Here is a 17,569-nt window from a genome sequence, read left to right as displayed (position 1 = left end):
TATAACGGTCTGCTCATGTGTGTGTGGTCTATGAAGGATATGGCAGCTAAATATTTGCAGTCTATTTTTCACTCCCCATCTTCTCTTTCACTCTCTCTCTCTTTATCTCCCCCTCTTTATTCTCTGACCCTTTCCTCCCTTCCCTCTCTCAGCTGCAGCATATGATGGTGATGACAGGCTATCCAGACTTCCTCCTCAAACCAGAGCTCATAGACCAGGAGTATGGGGTGAGACAACTTTTACTTTTGTGAAATAGCACAGTTACAAATATATGGCAAATAGAAATCAAACTGGATGTCCCAGACCTGCTGGAACCCTGACCTGTTCACCGGACATGCTACCTGTCCCAGACCTGCTGTTTTCAACTCTCTAGAGACAGCAGGAGCGGTAGAGATACTCTCAAAGATCGGCTATGAAAAAGCCAACTGACACTTACTCTTGTGTTACTGACTTGTTGCACCCTCGACAACTACTATGGTTATTTTATTTGACAATGCTGGTCATTTATGAACATTTGAACATCTTGGCCATGTGCTGTTATAATCTCCACTCGGCACAGCCAGAAGAGGACTGGCCACCCCTCAGAGCCTGGTTCCTCTCTAGGTTTCTTCCTAGGTTTTGGCCTTTCTAGGGAGTTTTTCCTAGCCACCGTGCTTCTACACCTGCATTGCTTGCTGTTTGGGGTTTTAGGCTGGGTTTCTGTACAGCACTTTGAGATATCAGCTGATGTAAGAAGGGCTATATAAATACATTTGATTTGATTTGATTTGGATGGACATCAGAAATAGAGGAAGGCCAGGACTAAAAACAAACAAAATATAACCACTGTAAAATAGATTGTGTCTGTAAAATGTGTATAGTATGTATAAGCTGGAAGTGGAAGCCTAAGTGTTATTGTTTAATAGCTTATTCCAGTTGGGGGAGGGGTGGTAGAGTTTGGGGAATAATAAAGGCATATTCTAAAAAGATGTGTATATGTATGTATGTGTGTATATGTATGCATGTTTCTATATATATATATATATATATATATATATATATATGTATGTGTGTATATGTATGCATGTTTTTATATATATATATGTATGTATGTATATACAGTACTGTGCAAAAGTTTTAGGCAGGTGTGAAAAAATGCTGAGAAAGAATGCTTTAAAAAACACATGTTAATAGTTTATATTTAGCAATTAACGAAATGCAAAGTGAGTGAACAGAAGAAAAATCTACATCAAATCCATATTTGGTGTGACCACCCTTTGCCTTCAAAACAGCATCAATTCTTCTATGTACACTTGCATACAGTTTTTGAAGGAACTCGGCGGGTAGGTTGGCCCAAACATCTTGGAGAACTAACCACATTTCTTCTGTGGATTTTGGCAGCCTCAGGTGCTTCTCTCTCTTCATGTAATCCCAGACAGACTCGATGATGTTGAGATCAGGGCTCTGTGGGGGCCATACCATCACTCCCAGGACTCCTTGTTCTTCTTTACGCTGAAGATAGTTCTTAATGACTTTCGCTGTATGTTTGGGGTCATTGTCATGCTGCAGAATAAATTTGGGGCCAATCAGATGCCTACCTGATGGTATTGCATGATAGATAAGTATCTGCCTGTACTTCTCAGCATTGAGGAGACCATTAATTCTGACCAAATCACCAACTCCATTTGCAGAAATGCAGACCCAAAGCAGCAAGGAACCTCCACCATGCTTCACTGTTGCCTGCAGACACTCATTCGTGTACTGCTCTCCAGCCCTTCGGTGAACAAACTGCCTTCTGCTACGGCCAAATATTTCAGTCCAGAGCACCTGCTGCCATTTTTCTGCACCCCAGTTCCTGTGTTTTCGTGCATAGTTGAGTCGCTTGGCCTTGTTTCCACGTCGGAGGTATGGCCTTTTGGCCGCAAGTCTTCCATGAAGGCCACTTCTGACAAGACTTCTCTGGACAGTAGATGGGTGTACTAGGGTCCCACTGTTTTCTGCCAATTCTGAGCTGATGGCACTGCTGGACATCTTCTGATTGCGAAGGGAAGTAAGCATGATGTGTCTTTCATCTGCTGCAGTAAGTTTCCTTGGCCGACCACTCCGTCTACGGTCCTCAACGTTGCCTGTTTCTTTGTGCTTCTTCAAAAGAGCTTGGACAGCACATCTAGAAACCCCTGTCTGCCTTGAAATGTGTGTCTTGTTGCTGTGCTCAATCTTGCCATGGTGTATGACTTTTAACAGTAAACTGTCTTCAGCAACCTTACCTTGTTAGTGGAGTTTGGCTGTTCCTCACCCCGTTTTATTCCTCCTACACAGCTGTTTCTGTTTCAGTTAATGATTGTGTTTCAACCTACATATTGAATTGATGATCATTAGCACCTGTTTGGTATAAATGTTTAATCATACACCTGACTATATACCTACAAATCCCTGACCCTTTGTTTTGAAGGCAAAGGGTGATCACACCAAATATGGATTTGATTTAGATTTTTCTTCTGTTCACTCACTTTGCATTTACTTAATTGATAAATATAATCTATTAACATGTCTATTTTTGAAAGCATTCTTACTTTACAGCATGTTCACACCTGCCTAAAGCTTTTGCACAGTACTGTATATAAATATAGCTTTATCCCAAAAAAATATGGGGGACTGGAAATGATGTAGACAATTACATTGATGGAAGTAACAATCTATCCGCAATATTAAACTGATCCACCCCCTAAAAAAAAAAACATAAAAAATGTCAAACTTTTACTCACTCACAGACGTACTCTCTCTCCCTCTATTGCTCTTATTGACTCTCTCTCCATCTCTGTTATTTGTTATCCAGTTTGATGTGGATGAAAATACCTATTTCAAAAACATCCTCAACAGCATCAAGTTCAACATCAAGATGTCTGTCAAGAAGATCCACAAGCAGGTGGACAAGACTGCGTGAGTGATGCTTTCAACTGCTCCAGATGTTCAGTGTCACAAGAACACAACTAAACACAACTACACACAGATTCAAAATTATATGCACCTCTTGACACAAAACATTACATTTTATGACAAGAGTAATAGAAGTGATTGAAGATACCATAAGCTTGTCTTTTGTGTGACTGTTTAAAATGTGCTCCTAGGACAGCACTCAAAACGGATTTTGTGTCCAAACAAGCTGAAGCCCTCCACCCTGTACTGCCAAATCATGTCTTCCTCCTTTATCACAAATACACTCCTTTCATGGTTCTTCTCTCTCTCTGCAGAGAAAACATGTCCTCCTGCCTCCATCCGTGTCCCCATCTCTCCGCTGCCGTAGGGCCATTTATCTTTCCCACCAGGACAGGGGCATCTCTGAATTTCAAAGTTATTCATTTGGGAAATTTCCACAAATCAATGTGTCTGGATTTAAAAAGATTATGATGAAGGGACTGTTTTCTTGTGCAGACAGGAACTCTCAATATTGGACAAAATATTGAATGATTTCACCTTAAAATATCTCAAGTTTTGAGATAAATTGCCTGTGACACTTGAGAAGTGTCTGTGTCTCTTGTTGTTTGAAGATGTTTAGTGAATGTAGGATTAATAAACCCCTGATTGACTGTTTCCCTCTCAGGTGGCTCCTTCCCCCTCAGGCCCTCAATGCCTACTATCTCCCAAACAAGAATCAGATGGGTGAGTCAGTGTGTGATCCCAATGCACATCAATGCTCTTAGTATATACAAGATAACACACTCCCTCTTCTTCTTTCTGGTCCATCCATGTGATGAGGCACCCACACGTCCTAACCCACGTATTCTGCATTCACTTACTTACACCAGCCCCCTAGACTTTCCTCCGCCCCACACACACTTTGTCATCTCCCCTCACTTTCCCACCAGTGTTGGCCTCTACTGGTGTCTGCGTCTGCCTCGTGGATCAAATTTACCTCACAGAAAAATCAATGGTGAGTTACAGAGCAGGCAGCAGAGGACAGAGAGAGCCAGACAAACACAGCCATCAGCCACAAGAGCTCATTTTTTACCCTACCTCTCCCTCCCTCCCTTCCTTTCTCTCCCTCTATCTACCCGTCTCTTTATCTTATGCTATCATCACTTTCTTTACTTTTAGTATTTCCCGCTGGAATCCTTCAGCCCACGCTGTATGACCCTGAGTTTCCACAGTGAGTACAACTGTATATTTTGAAGTCATTCAACTAATCAAGACATTGATTAGTTGTATCAAGTGCGTTAGTTAGTAGCCTACTAGGCTGGAACAAAAGCCTGCACCCGCTGTACTGTAGTTGTCCAGGACAACCCCTATACACCATTACTTTCCCCTTACATTACCCCTCGTATTCTAGCTCCAAACCATTCCCCTCTCCCTTAATGATCACAACACAATCACAGCTATACTGCAACCCTCAACCCTCACGGCACGGTATTATTTATTCACATACTTATTCCATTAGAGGTGATCACTACCACTCCACATAAACGACCGCTGCATCCACCCATGCATACTGATGAATGGAATATGATATTAGATGTGTGTGCGTGATCGTGGTACCTTTCCCTGGAGTTATTACTGCAGTAGCCCTAACCTGCCATAAAGACTGAGGCTAGTCCAGCGCTGCTATCAAGCCCCAGGTAATGAAGCCTCACTCAGCCAGTTAGTTTATTCAGGTTTGGAGGGCAACTCTCAGCAGGGTATCGACGTCCTGTCAGAAAGTCATTTTCAGACTTGGTCATGTGGATAGCCGCAGGCCTCGGGCAGTCCCTGCATCGCATCAGTCTCCATCTGCATGGTCTGCCAGACTACACCCACCCAGGTCAAGGAGAGGTGGCCAGAACTCTCCCTCTATTCAGTTATTAACAGAGTTAGATATGATATCAACGGGTCAGATTATGATTCATGTAACATTCTACTGTCCCCTTCAGGACAGGGGTGAGAACTGCAGGCTGATAAAAAGTTTCAGATTGTGTTATGTGTTATTATCAATACATTAAGCTGTTGTCCTCATATGCTAAGTGATTAGTAACTCATCCCCTCTCCCTCCTCCCTCTAGATCTCTGAACTATGGAGGAATAGGAGCCATCATCGGTCATGAGCTGACACATGGATATGATGACTGGGGTGAGAGAACGCTTCCTTGTCTTACACGTGTCCTAGAAAATATTAAAATCCAATGGGGCATGACCAGTAGTAGCCTAGCAGTAGGAAAACTGTAATGTCAGTGTAATATCAGTTCTGAATAAGGGGTTCATGTCTTTTGTCCACATTGGTCATCCTAACTCAAGCCTCTTGCCCCCCATCTAAGTGGGTCGTCACTATCAGACCATGCTGCAAGGTATGGAAGTCCCACTCCACTTAACCCAACCAATGAAATCAGTCAAATGACTTAAGAGAGTAAAAGGTTATAGCCAACAACTGTACCTTGCAGCATGGCCGAATAGTGACCACCATGCTAAATTATGTCATATTCCTCTTAGGGGGCCAGTATGATCGCCACGGCAACTTGAAGCAGTGGTGGACGGAGGAGTCATACAAGAAGTTTCAGAAGAAAGCAGAGTGCATCGTCAAACTCTACGACAACTTCACGGTCTACAACCAGAGAGTGGGTGCATAGCATACCTTGTTACACTGCTTACTAGACACTCACCTGTAATGGGAGTTGCAATGGTATCTTTCCCCTGTGTGTCTGTAGGTGAATGGCCGTCTGACGCTGGGGGAGAATATAGCAGATATGGGAGGCCTTAAACTGTCTTACTTTGTGAGTGAAATCTTCCAATAGGCTGTGCTAGCTGTCAATCAATATTGATTACCATCTGTCAGGGCTCTATTCAATCAGCATCACGGAAGTTCAGCTTTACAGCGTGATTTACATTTTAAATAAATGTTCCTGCTTTAGCGAAGACTGCATTCACCGTAAACGCTTGCATGTCGGCTCATCGGGAATGACCTTAACGTTTATATAGCAGAATCCTTTTCAGCGTTACAGATTAAATAGAGCCCTCAGTCACTATCTCTGTGGACTAATGACAAGCTACAGTATGTTTATAAGCCCAGGTCTCAAATATCTCTCTCCATCCATCTCTCCAGGCATATCAGAAGTGGATCAGAGAACATGGTCCGGAAAGACCTCTCCCTGGACTCAAATACACACATGAACAACTACTCTTCATTGCCTTCGCACAGGTACACAAACAACTACATAGAGACTGTTTAGTCTTGGGAATCTTTTTATTTTTAGTTGGAGTAAAGATTATATATTTTTTATGGCCTTTACTGCTGTCTCCTCTCTCCTATTAGAACTGGTGTATGAAGAGACGGTCTCAGTCCATATACTTGCAGTTACTGACTGACAAGCACGCACCAGAACATTACAGGTACATACACTTCCTCACTTTCCTGATGTGCATCAGCCTATCACAGGCCACACCTAATATGACTCCCCTCTCCGATTGGACCATTCTCTCTCTATCCCCTCTACCTCTGCAGGGTGATTGGCAGCGTGTCCCAGTTTGATGAGTTTGCCCGAGTGTTCCACTGTCCAAAGGGTTCCCCCATGCACCCTGTCGACAAATGTTCTGTATGGTGACCCCTCAACACTGACCTCTGAACTTCACCACCCACCAACAACTAGAACTTACCTGTGACCTGAACTAAACTCTTCTAACCAACCTATCAGACATTATGTTCAGTTTCACTTTTACTTCCATCTCAATCCTGGGACTACCTTTTCCTATTATCACAGAATTTGCAAGCAAATAATGTCATCACCACCAGGCAAAACCATGATCACTTCACTGTCTACTCATGTAGATATCCAGTGCTTGACTTGGGCAGGAGCTCCCCAGAGCAGAGTACCGGCACCTCAAATTTTCTACTGCTTGAGCTCCTGTTTCTCTTATAGAATATTAGCTCAAAGTATTGTGGAGCTCTTAAACCTAAATAAACAGCTCTTAAACCTAAATAAACAGTGCCGGCACCCAACATGAGTACCTGCACCTATTTAAATCCAAGTCAAGCACTCATTTAAGCATATATTTTTAGATATACATCTATTTTTTTCAACAGATGTACTGTATCATGGGATTACCTTGTTGGTTTTGAGTTGTGTGATGTCAATTCATTATAATTATTTGAATCACTTTTGACAGTAGTAAAGTGTTATTAAATCCAATTTAATGCAACAAGTTCAGAGTTGGTGTTAAAGAACTTTGTGTAGAAGGGATTTGGAATGGGGATTGTACTGCCTGAATGACAATGGCCAGTATGGACTGCACTCACTGGGATCAGTGTGTTGCCTGCCAATGTTTTTGTGAGTCTTTTCTATGAGGTAAATAGTGGACACCGTGCTGCCATGCTGCCCTCAAGTGGCTGAACAAAGAAGGGGTCTCCGCTGTGGAGTCCTTGTTCGTCTTGACTGTTGTTTCTTGTCTGGTCTTGGCCTTGTGGACATCATTGGAATGGTGTTACTGTGAGTATGTGTGTGTTTGTACGGTTTTGAAGGTCCCCTTTTTAATGAGAGTGGAATCCATAGTGACCTTTTGCTCAGGATTTCTAGCTAAGTGTGTGTCCAGTGGCCAAAGTGCCAAAGAATAGTGATGGAACATCATGGATTAGTCCGTCTAAACCCTTAACCCCTCCACTCCTACCTTAGTGTACATCATGGTGAACTATGCTTCTCGATCCACCGGATTCTCCTCACAACCCCATGTCTCACTGTCACACCCTAGAGTATGGATTATTTAGCAAGAAGACTGTGTTTCTAAGATGGAAGCATGGTCCTGTTGAACAACTTCATCTATCCTATTGGACAACTTCAACTGAGAGTCATTTCGATTTGACATTATGGACTCGGAGCCCTTCCTATTGGATTATGTTAACTCTGGGGCCTTCCTTGATACAGCACATACTCTCTCTGATGAACGCCCCTGGCCTGGTCTGAATAGCCAAGAAGCTTTCAAAGGAAGGATCAATATGACTGATATTCCACGGTCATAACAAATCATCTACATGCTGTACATACAAAACTGTGACTCCAGTCAAGTCAGAGAAAAAAAAGAAAAAACATTTGTACAGTGAAATAAAAATATTATAATTTTGTATAAAGAATCTAAAAATAAGAACAATCTATGTATAAGTTATAATTGTACAGTTCTTTTTCTGAAAACAGCATGTTCAAAACCAGCTTTACAGTTAAGACTGAGATAAAAGGATGACATCACACACAGTTCTCAGCATTCAGCTGCCATGTCATATATGTGGCTGCTATCTCATATATGTGGCTGCTATCTCATATATGTGGCTGCTATCTCATATATGTGGCTGCTCGTGCTCGCTCATATTTCTTGGTGTTCAATGTTTTAAATAAATAAATGGGATCACTGTGAGGGGCTGGTTTCTCCATGTGCCTTGGTCCAGTAGTTGTGTGTGTATGTATGCACTATACACATCTTGTTGTGTGTGTGTCAGTGTGTTAGCGCATATGTCCCACCAGGTTTGTATCCACTTGCGATGCGAGCCAGCTCGCTCTTGGTCTACCAGCGTTGCATGGTGGATCTCCATCTCTCCCACTCTGGAGGTTCTGGAAGCCTGCTATCACACAGAGTCTGGAACATAACAAGAATAAAATAGAGAACTTATGTGTCTACGTCCGGAACCGCTCTCATCCCCTGTTCAGATACAGACAGTTACCCAGCGGCTATGGGGATGTGTAAGACAACACCACTCTCTTTGACAAGACACAGAATAACCCCATTGAGACAAACACCTCAGGCAATTTTCATAAAGTGTCTGACAAAGTTATTTGGATCACATAACTGTGCTTAACATTCCCACCAAGAGGTTTCAATAAGGTGTGTGCTTATAAAAATGCTCAGGGCAAAGCCGTGACCGTATTTCAAAAATATAAAATTGGATGGTTCAGCCTTGATGTTTTTCCAGCTACAGTTCTGCACGTCTTTGTTAACTTTGGTGGAGAACTGTAAATCGCCATTACAGAGAGACATTTTTGTACAGCAAATTTACTCAGTACCTCCTTTTTATTAGAAATCTCCTTCCCTGAAAAATGCGAATAGTCTGTGCCTGCAACCGAGAAAATTCTCAGGTCTTTAAACCCCCTCTAGAGAACCAAACATTTACCCGATAGTGCTTTTAGAGCTAAGAGGCTTTCTCAGAGGGTGTGAGGACTTAAATATTTGATAAGTGAATGAATAGCTGTAATTCCTACTCCTACGGATTGGACAATTCTCTGAATTTCACAGGCAGTTAAGACATACTAGTGATTTTAGCACTTCCTAGCACTCTAGAGTCTATCTTTCATTGAGTTTAATGGAGTCACTTTGGGAGAACTGTGGTAAAGAAGTACCACTGAAACACCAAACAAAGAATGCATTAAAAGCTGAGAGGACTGCAGACTCATGGCATTATAAGTGAGAGTTGATAAAGGGATACGAGAGGAAAGCACCTTCTGTTGCGTTTGCATGATGAACTGTGTGCACTCACTTTTTTGTTGTTGACTATTTGTGTTTGACATTTTACTTCATTGTTAGGAGCTAGTAACATAAGCATTTCACTGCATCCGCTATAACATCTGCTAAACTGTGTACGCGACCAACACACTGATTTGATATAGTAGACAGTACTGTAGATACTTCTATTTTCTGAGAGTTGCCCAGAGTGGCTCTGTTATCCAGATGTTGCTTGAGCTGTGTCTTCTGATCTCTGAGACGGGCATTCTGATTGGACACCACTTTCTCCAACTCAGACATCTTCTCCCGCAGCTCCCGATTGGCCGTGGAGAGGTCAGCTGACCTAGATGACGAGTCCAAGAGCTTTTCTCAACTGAAGAGAAAGAGAGAGACATAAACAGAAGGGAAAGAGAGTGATGAGGACAGAGGCCGGATGATATTTCAGAGTTCTGACTGATGGAGTGTGAGAAAGTGCAGTACCTCTGAGATTTCTCTCTGTGACAACCTCTTCACAGAGTCCCTCTCTTTCCTTATCTGAAGCTTCATAGATTCCAGATTCCAGAACCATCGACCAATCTCGGTTCTGGCCTCAGCCAGCTCCGTCTCTCTGATAGACATGCAAAATTTAGACATGAATGTCACCTTCATGCTAAGTAGCCATGTACGCTTTCACATAATTAAACCACACTAAAATAAACCCCCACTATCCACATTAGTCCTAGTTAGTTACCTCTGTGATATGGTGTTCAGGGGTTGGTCTCTGGCTCGGTCTAGGTTGGCCTGCAGAGTGCTGTTGGCCAACACAACCTGCTCCAAACTCTGGGCTAGTTTCTTGTTGTCCAGCCTTGCTACATCCAGAGCCTTATGCAAGGCTTCCAGCTAGAGAATCAAATGTATCTTTGTAAACTACTATGACTACTAAAAGCTAAGAGCTGTCTGTGGGTATATGTGTTTTGATGACTCATTAATCGATGTAGTTTCCATTTAGTTTTTCTTGGAGTGAGTTGTTGCCATGATGTCTTGGAGCTTCTCCACCTCTGCCTGTAGCCTCTGAATCACTCTCTGACAAATACTTTGGTTGTTCAAACATACACCCATATACACATGCACAACAGACAGACACACACCTACCCATCTCTCCTGAGTGAGGCTAGCTCCTGCTCTCGTCGCCCCACCTCCTTCTGTACAGACTCAGTGTTGTGTTGCAGACGGGAGTGGGAAGCCAAAACATTCTCCAGGGTCTGAGCCACACTGCCCCCACCCTGACGAGAGACACCTAGCCAGCCCTCCAGCTCACACAGCTACAGGACAAACACAAAGAGCAGAATCAGGTGGGTTAGTGCTGGGCTGGAACAAAAGCATGCATACACCCTGTAGCTCTCCAGGACCCAGGTTGCGTAACCATTTTACTAGCCCTCTGACCTTGTCCCCATGCTGCTCCTACAGTTTGTCCAGTTGTCCCCTCAAGGTCTGGCTGTCCCTCAGAGCCTTGTCTCTGGCTGACACAGCTGACACCACCTCCCCCTCCTTCACCTGGACTGCAGCCTGGGCCTGCCTGAGCTGAGCCTCCAGTTTATGACAGGTTGTCTTTAGGGTGCCAATTTCAGAGCTGACCTGTAGGGGAGTAAACAGGTGTATGTTAGGGAGTTAACTTATTTTTGACATATGAACACATTACTACCATGAGTGTGTGTACTTGTCCTCTAACACAGAGCTCAACTTGCATTGTTGGACACTTCCTACATGGGTGTCCCTTAAAGCTTTCAGCTCCTCCTGGAGTTGATCTACCCTGGTCTGGTCAAGAGGAAGAGCATTAGGAGGAAATACACTTCAACGTGAGGATACATGAACACACACACACATATCAACAGGTGTGGTCGGTGTGTTTTAGTCAGTGGTACACAGTGAGGGAAAAAAGTATTTGATCCCCTGCTGATTTTGTACGTTTGCCCACTGACAAAGAAAGGATCAGTCTATAATTTTAATGGTAGGTTTATTTGAACAGTGAGAGACAGAATAACAACAAAAATATCCAGAAAAACGCATGTTAAAAATGTTATAAATTGATTTGCATTTTAATGAGGGAAATAAGTATTTGACCCCCTCTCAATCAGAAAGATTTCTGGCTCCCAGGTGTCTTTTATACAGGTAACGAGCTGAGATTACGAGCACACTCTTAAAGGGAGTGCTTGTTACCTGTAAAAAAGACACCTGTCCACAGAAGCAATCAATCAATCAGATTCCAAACTCTCCACCATGGCCCAGACCAAAGAGCTCTCCAAGGATGTCAGGGACAAGATTGTAGACCTACACAAGGCTGGAATGGGCTACAAGACCATCGCCAAGCAGCTTGGTGAGAAGGTGACAACATTTGGTGCGATTATTCGCAAATGGATGAAACACAAAAGAACTGTCAATATCCCTCGGCCTGGGGCTCCATGCAAGATCTCACCTCATGGAGTTGCAATGATCATGAGAACGGTGAGGAATCAGCCCAGAACTACACGGGAGGATCTTGTCAATGATCTCAAGGCAGCTGGGACCATAGTCACCAAGAAAACAATTGGTAACACACTACGCCGTGAAGGACTGAAATCCTGCAGCGCCTGCAAGGTCCCCCTGCTCAAGAATACATATACATGCCCATCTGAAGCTTGCCAATGAACATCTGACTGACTCAGAGGACAACTGGTGAAAGTGTTGTGGTCAGATGAGACCAAAATGGAGCTCTTTGACATCAACTCAACGTGTTTGGAAGAGGAGGAATGCTGCCTATGACCCCAAGAACTGAGTGTGGTGTCAAAAAAGCATAACATCTCTTTATTACAGACAAACCTATCCTATCTTTATAACTATTGAATCTATTTGTTTTAACCATGACAGTTTACAATCTATGCTAATGCCAAGTAATTTAGTCTCAACTTGTACAACAGCCACACCATTCATTACCAGATTCAGCTAAGGTCTATAGCTTAGGGAAAGATTTGTACCAAATACAATTTGTTTGGCCCTATCCGGGGGTATCATCGGATGGGGCCACAGTGTCTCCTGACCCCTCCTGTCTCAGCCTCCAGTATTTATGCTGCAGTAGTTTATGTGTCGGGGGGCTTGGGTCAGTCTGTTATATCTGGAGTATTTCTCCAGTGTCCTGTGTGAATTTAAGTATGCTCTCTCTCATTCTCTCTTTCTCTCAGGGGACCTGAGCCCTAGGACCATGCCTCAGGACTACCTGGCATGATGAATCCTTGCTGTCCCCAGTCCACCTGGCCATGCTGCTGCTCCAGTTTCAACTGTTCTGCCTGCGGCTATGGAACCCTGACCTGTTCACCGGACGTGCTACCTTTCCCAGACCTGCTGTTTTCAACTCTCTAGAGACAGCAGGAGCGGTAGAGATACTCTCAATGATCGGCTATGAAAAGCCAAATGACATTTACTCCTGAGGTGCTGACCTGTTGCACCCTCGACAACTACTGTGATGATTATTATTATTATTATTATTATTATTATTATTAGACCATGCTGGTCATTTATGAACATTTGGACATCTTGGCCATGTTCTGTTATAATCTCCACCTGGCACAGCCAGAAGAGGACTGGCCACCCCACATAGCCTGGATCCTCTCTAGGTTTCTTCCTAGGTTTTGGCCTTTCTAGGGAGTTTTTCCTAGCCACCGTGCCACTACACCTGCATTGCTTGCTGTTTGGGGTTTTAGGCTGGGTTTCTGTACAGCACTTTGAGATATCAGCTGATGTAAGAAGGGCTATATAAATACATTTGATTTGACAACGCTCTTAGTTTTAAAGATGTTCATGATCAGTTTATTACTGGCCACCCATTCCAAAATGGACTGCAACTCCTTGTTTAGGGTTTCAGTGACTTCATTAACTGTGGATGCTGACACGTATATGGTTGAATCATCAGCATACATAGACACACAGGCTTTGTTAAATTCCAGTGGCCACACCCTACAGGTTTGACATTAGATAATCTTCCATTAAAGAAAACCCTTTGAGTTATTTTAGATAACAGTACAGTACATGTTGAGTGCCCCTTTCTTTAAGCATGCTGAAAGTCTTGTCAATTTGTTAAAACCTCTTAAGGATCCGCACCTTTTTTCAATTTTCGCCTAAAATGACATACCCAAATCTAACTGCCTGTAGCTCAGGACCTGATACCATTTGAAAGGAAACACTTTGAAGTTTGTGGAAATGTGAAATTAATGTAGGAGAATATAACACATTAGAGCTGGTAAAAGATAATACAAACAAAAAAAACTTTTTTTTTTTTTTTTTGTACCATCATCTTTGAAATGCAAGAGGAAGGCCATAATGTCTTATTCCAGCCCAGGCGCAATTTAGATTTTGGCCACTAGATGCCAGCAGTGTATGTGCAATAGCATGGTATTCTTTCACTGTAATAACTACTGTAAATTGGACAGTGCAGTTAGATTAACAACAACTTAAGCTTTCTGCCAATATCAGATACATCTATGTCCTTGGAAATGTTCATGTTACTTACAACCTCATGCTAATCACATTAGCCTACGTTAGCTTAACCGTCCCGTGGGGGGGGGGACCGATACTGTAGAGGTTTAACAGAGAAATAGCATTGTATTTGCTAACACAATTTTTTCCAAAAGTTGCTCAGAGCTGGTAGCAAGTTTATAGGTCTGCTGTTAGAACCAGTAAAGGCTGCTTTACCACTCTTCTTTTTTTTATGCATGAATACAATGACTCACTGTTCGTTGTTGGCATTTCCTGCCTAAGTCTTCCCACTTTGCCAATTAAGTAATCATTAAAATTGCCAACATCAAATGGTTGTGATGAATAAGATCTGGTTAAAGATGGAGTTGAATGTGTCTTTCTGCCCATAGTTTCATTTAAAGTATGCCATTTCTTTTTTCATCATTCTTTATATCATTGATATTGGCTTCATAATACAGTTTCTTTAAGTTAAGTCACATAATTTCTCAATTTGTGCTGCTAGACTTATTAGCCACTCCTTTTGCCCAATATCTTTAAACCATACAGTTTTTCAATTCCTCATCAATCCATGGAGCCTTACCAGTTCAAATAGTCAGTTTCTTAACAGGTGCATGTCTATCAATAATTGGAAGAAGCAATTTCATAAATGCATCAAGTGCAGCATCTGGATGCTCCTTATTAAAACACATCAGACCAAAAAATATTTTTTACATCATCCACATAAGAGTCACACAAAAACTTTCGTACACTATTTTAGGCCCAGCTTTTGGAACCTTGGTTCTCCTAGATATAGCTACTATATTGTGATCACCAATGGGTATGGATACAGATTAAGTGGTAACCTACACATGGTCTTAGAAATACTGTATACTCCAATCTATTGTTAAATAAGGGATAATCAACGAGGGGCTATGCGTTCTTTGTAAATTAATGAATGACGTGGAAGGTACAGTATGTTCCACGACGTGCCAGCGGAACTGAACTGACCTTCCACAGAGTTGCATTATTTTCCAGAGAACGCATAGAGTCCCGAGTTGACTATCCTTTTTATACCATGGCTATAATTGACCACATTTGCCGCTAGAAGTAGCTAGCAAGTTTACTAGATAGGAACAGTAGTTGCCATGGTAACCAAACAAACAGACCTAGTTTTGTTTACTACTAGCTTGCCATTATGAAAATCGAATTCAACAACGCCAATAATGGTTTTCAATGAGACTTTTGCTTTCAAAAGCAGCTCAAACATAGAACATGTAAGAATGAAATATATCCACTGAATTCTACCGTGCAAATATACTGTGTGTTATAGGGAAATAATGCACGCTCAAGAATGCCCTTCAAGCCAATAAGAAATAAGTATTCAACAATGCGACGGTATAATGATCTTTAATGTATAGTATGTATATTCTGAGATGAGCCACTGACCTGGAATTTGTCAGCTGCAGTCCTCAGATCTCCATCTCTCAGTAACCTGCTGTTCTCCTGCTGCTGCTTCTGCAGGGCTAGCCATGCACACTGCATACACAATATACTAATTAACACACACAATACACATTCATGTACACACACTCGACACAGTTGATTGATATCACTCAAGTGCTGGCACTTACTTTTAGTTCACCTGTCAACTCCAAAACAAGGGCATCTTTCACCTCTGTAAAAGGATGAGGCGTTCAACCATTTAATTGTCCACATGAAATCTGTCATTCAGGAACCCTAACACATCAAATGATGGGACCACACTGTACAGTATAATATGAAAACATCCAGAGAAACTTCAACTCCCATAATACAGTGTTGCTGACCTGCCTGCCCTTTGAATTGCTCACACTGTTCCTGTAGCCTCTGTCCTTCTCCTCTTTGTCTGTGTGGTGGCCTGTCCATCAGAATGCAGGGCATGGCAGTCTGCCTAAACTGTCTGGGCCTGGGGTCAGAGAGGGACAGGATATCAATGGTTCTCTCTGTTTTCTTTCTCTTCCTTTTCCTCAACTTGTATTACTTCACACCTACTGTACCATCTCCTCTCCATCACCACCACTCTCTCCATTTCATCCACGCTCTGGAGCAGTGCACTGTGGGATTTCTTGTTCTCAAAAAACTGAGCAGACTCCTGGGACATCTGATCCTTCAGCTAAAAAAGTTAGGGGTCATTAGAGTTGAAGGGTTGTTTTGTTTAGGTAAATAAGTATATCAGGCATCATATACTCCCTTCTCTGTCAGACGGCCCATGTAACGCCTACAGTGACCGCACCTGCAGCAGCTTCTCACTCATTTGGACTTTGACAATCTTCAGCTCCTCTACAGCCAGAGCCACAACCATCTGCAATAACAGCACCAGAACTATTAGGGTTATCTAAATATCAGAACATGGCTATATTTGCCATATACTCATAGTAAATAAAAGGTGTGTAAACTCTGACAAAGAGTGTTTGTGTTGATGAGAGCATTTAAGAGCAGTTGGAGGCCACGGAAGGAGTGTTGTATGGCATTGAAGCTCGTTTGGAGGTTAGTTAACACAGTGTCCAAAGAAGGGCCAGATGTATACAGAATGGTGTCGTCTGTGTAGAGGTGGATCAGCAAGAGCGACATCATTGATATATACAGAGAAAAGAGTCGGCCCGATAATTGAACCCTGTGGCACCCCGATAGAGACTGCCACAGGTCCGGACAACAGGCCCTCCAATTTGACACACTGAACTCTATCAGAGAAGTAGTTGGTGAACCAGGAGAGGTAGTCATTTGAGAAACCAAGGCTGTTGAGTCTGCTGATAAGAATACAGTGATTGACAGAGTCGAAAGCCTTGGCCAGGGTGATGAAGACGGCTGCACAGTACTGTCTTTTATTGATTCCGGTTATATCGTTTAGTACCTTGAGCGTGGTTGAGGTGCACCTGTGACCAGCTCAGAAACCAGATTGCACAGCGGAGAAAGTACGGTGGGATTTGAAATGGTCAGTGATCTGTTTGTTAACTAGGCTTTCCATGTGTCATACCCTGCTCACTAGGCCATCACACTGGCACCACAGTAGTCCTTCTCCTCCGGGCTCTCTCAGGGTACGGTGCATCTTCAGGGGACTAAAGGGATGCTGGATGGGGTCACTCACCATGGGGTCCAGGAGCTGCTCTCTGGACACCCCCAGACTACCCCTATCTCTGATGAGAGCCTCTGCCTGTTCCTCAGCCACCAAGAGGCACTGTTGTAGCAGGGACAACGCCTCTGGGGCAGGGGCCCCTGCACTCTGGGTCTGGATCACTGAGCTGGACATTACTGGTGAGTGCAAGGGGGTGGAGAAGGGGCACAGCATCAAGATGCGCATGACTCACTCGAACAATACAGCTTTCCTTTAGTAACATGCATTAGTTGCAATAAACCGTTTATACATGTAGCATAATTCATACTAATTTACCTAGTTTGACAAGTTGGTAAACAAATTCGCTGGCTTATGTTATCCACATGACGTAGTTAGCGTGCTTGCCAACAAGCATCAATAAACATTTGAACCGACAATAACGTTACTGTAAGTAGCTAAATTGCATCAATGAGTGTTGGCTAAAGTTAGTTTCTAGCCAACGTTAACATTAGCTTACGTCTATGAGACTAGAAGTTTTCCAATCTTTTCAGTTCAAGTGGCCTCCCATAATACAACTTATAAGGATAGGCAA

The 17,569-nt window shown here is 42.8% G+C and overlaps 3 protein-coding genes across 4 annotated transcripts in view; 1 reads left to right on the top strand and 2 right to left on the bottom strand.

Moving 5' to 3' along the window:
- The window catches only part of LOC115206500 (endothelin-converting enzyme-like 1), a 39,779-nt gene extending 32,963 nt beyond the window's left edge, over window positions 1–6,816 (top strand). For both annotated transcript variants that reach the window (XM_029773567.1, XM_029773566.1), the window contains exons 9-18: window positions 153–227; window positions 2,816–2,919; window positions 3,581–3,639; window positions 4,075–4,126; window positions 5,012–5,079; window positions 5,436–5,560; window positions 5,651–5,716; window positions 6,046–6,141; window positions 6,256–6,332; window positions 6,445–6,816. In XM_029773567.1, the coding sequence (XP_029629427.1) occupies window positions 153–227; window positions 2,816–2,919; window positions 3,581–3,639; window positions 4,075–4,126; window positions 5,012–5,079; window positions 5,436–5,560; window positions 5,651–5,716; window positions 6,046–6,141; window positions 6,256–6,332; window positions 6,445–6,544 (822 nt within the window). In that variant the 3' untranslated portion in view covers window positions 6,545–6,816. The remainder of the gene's footprint in view (window positions 1–152; window positions 228–2,815; window positions 2,920–3,580; window positions 3,640–4,074; window positions 4,127–5,011; window positions 5,080–5,435; window positions 5,561–5,650; window positions 5,717–6,045; window positions 6,142–6,255; window positions 6,333–6,444) is intronic.
- Window positions 6,817–9,681: 2,865 nt separating this feature from the next.
- On the bottom strand, window positions 9,682–10,855 carry LOC115206841 (coiled-coil domain-containing protein 150-like). Its single transcript, XM_029774020.1, has 6 exons — window positions 10,845–10,855; window positions 10,704–10,723; window positions 10,554–10,603; window positions 10,153–10,301; window positions 9,903–10,029; window positions 9,682–9,795 (listed from the first exon to the last, which is right to left on the bottom strand). Exons 1-6 carry the CDS (start codon window positions 10,853–10,855, stop codon window positions 9,766–9,768), a joined length of 387 nt encoding a protein of 128 aa, XP_029629880.1. The 3' UTR covers window positions 9,682–9,765.
- LOC115206503 (uncharacterized) lies at window positions 10,566–17,564 on the bottom strand. Its single transcript, XM_029773569.1, has 8 exons — window positions 16,900–17,564; window positions 16,159–16,227; window positions 15,923–16,038; window positions 15,713–15,831; window positions 15,518–15,561; window positions 15,333–15,422; window positions 10,845–11,036; window positions 10,566–10,723 (listed from the first exon to the last, which is right to left on the bottom strand). The coding sequence occupies exons 1-7, from the start codon at window positions 17,221–17,223 to the stop codon at window positions 10,863–10,865; spliced, it is 936 nt and encodes a 311-aa protein (XP_029629429.1). The 5' UTR covers window positions 17,224–17,564; the 3' UTR covers window positions 10,566–10,723; window positions 10,845–10,862.
- Window positions 17,565–17,569: the final 5 nt, after the last annotated feature.

The sequence above is a fragment of the Salmo trutta genome, chromosome 13 (assembly GCF_901001165.1).
Source record: "Salmo trutta chromosome 13, fSalTru1.1, whole genome shotgun sequence".
Classification (NCBI taxonomy): Eukaryota; Metazoa; Chordata; class Actinopteri; order Salmoniformes; family Salmonidae; genus Salmo; species Salmo trutta.
This window is presented reverse-complemented; position numbering and strand designations above follow the sequence as displayed.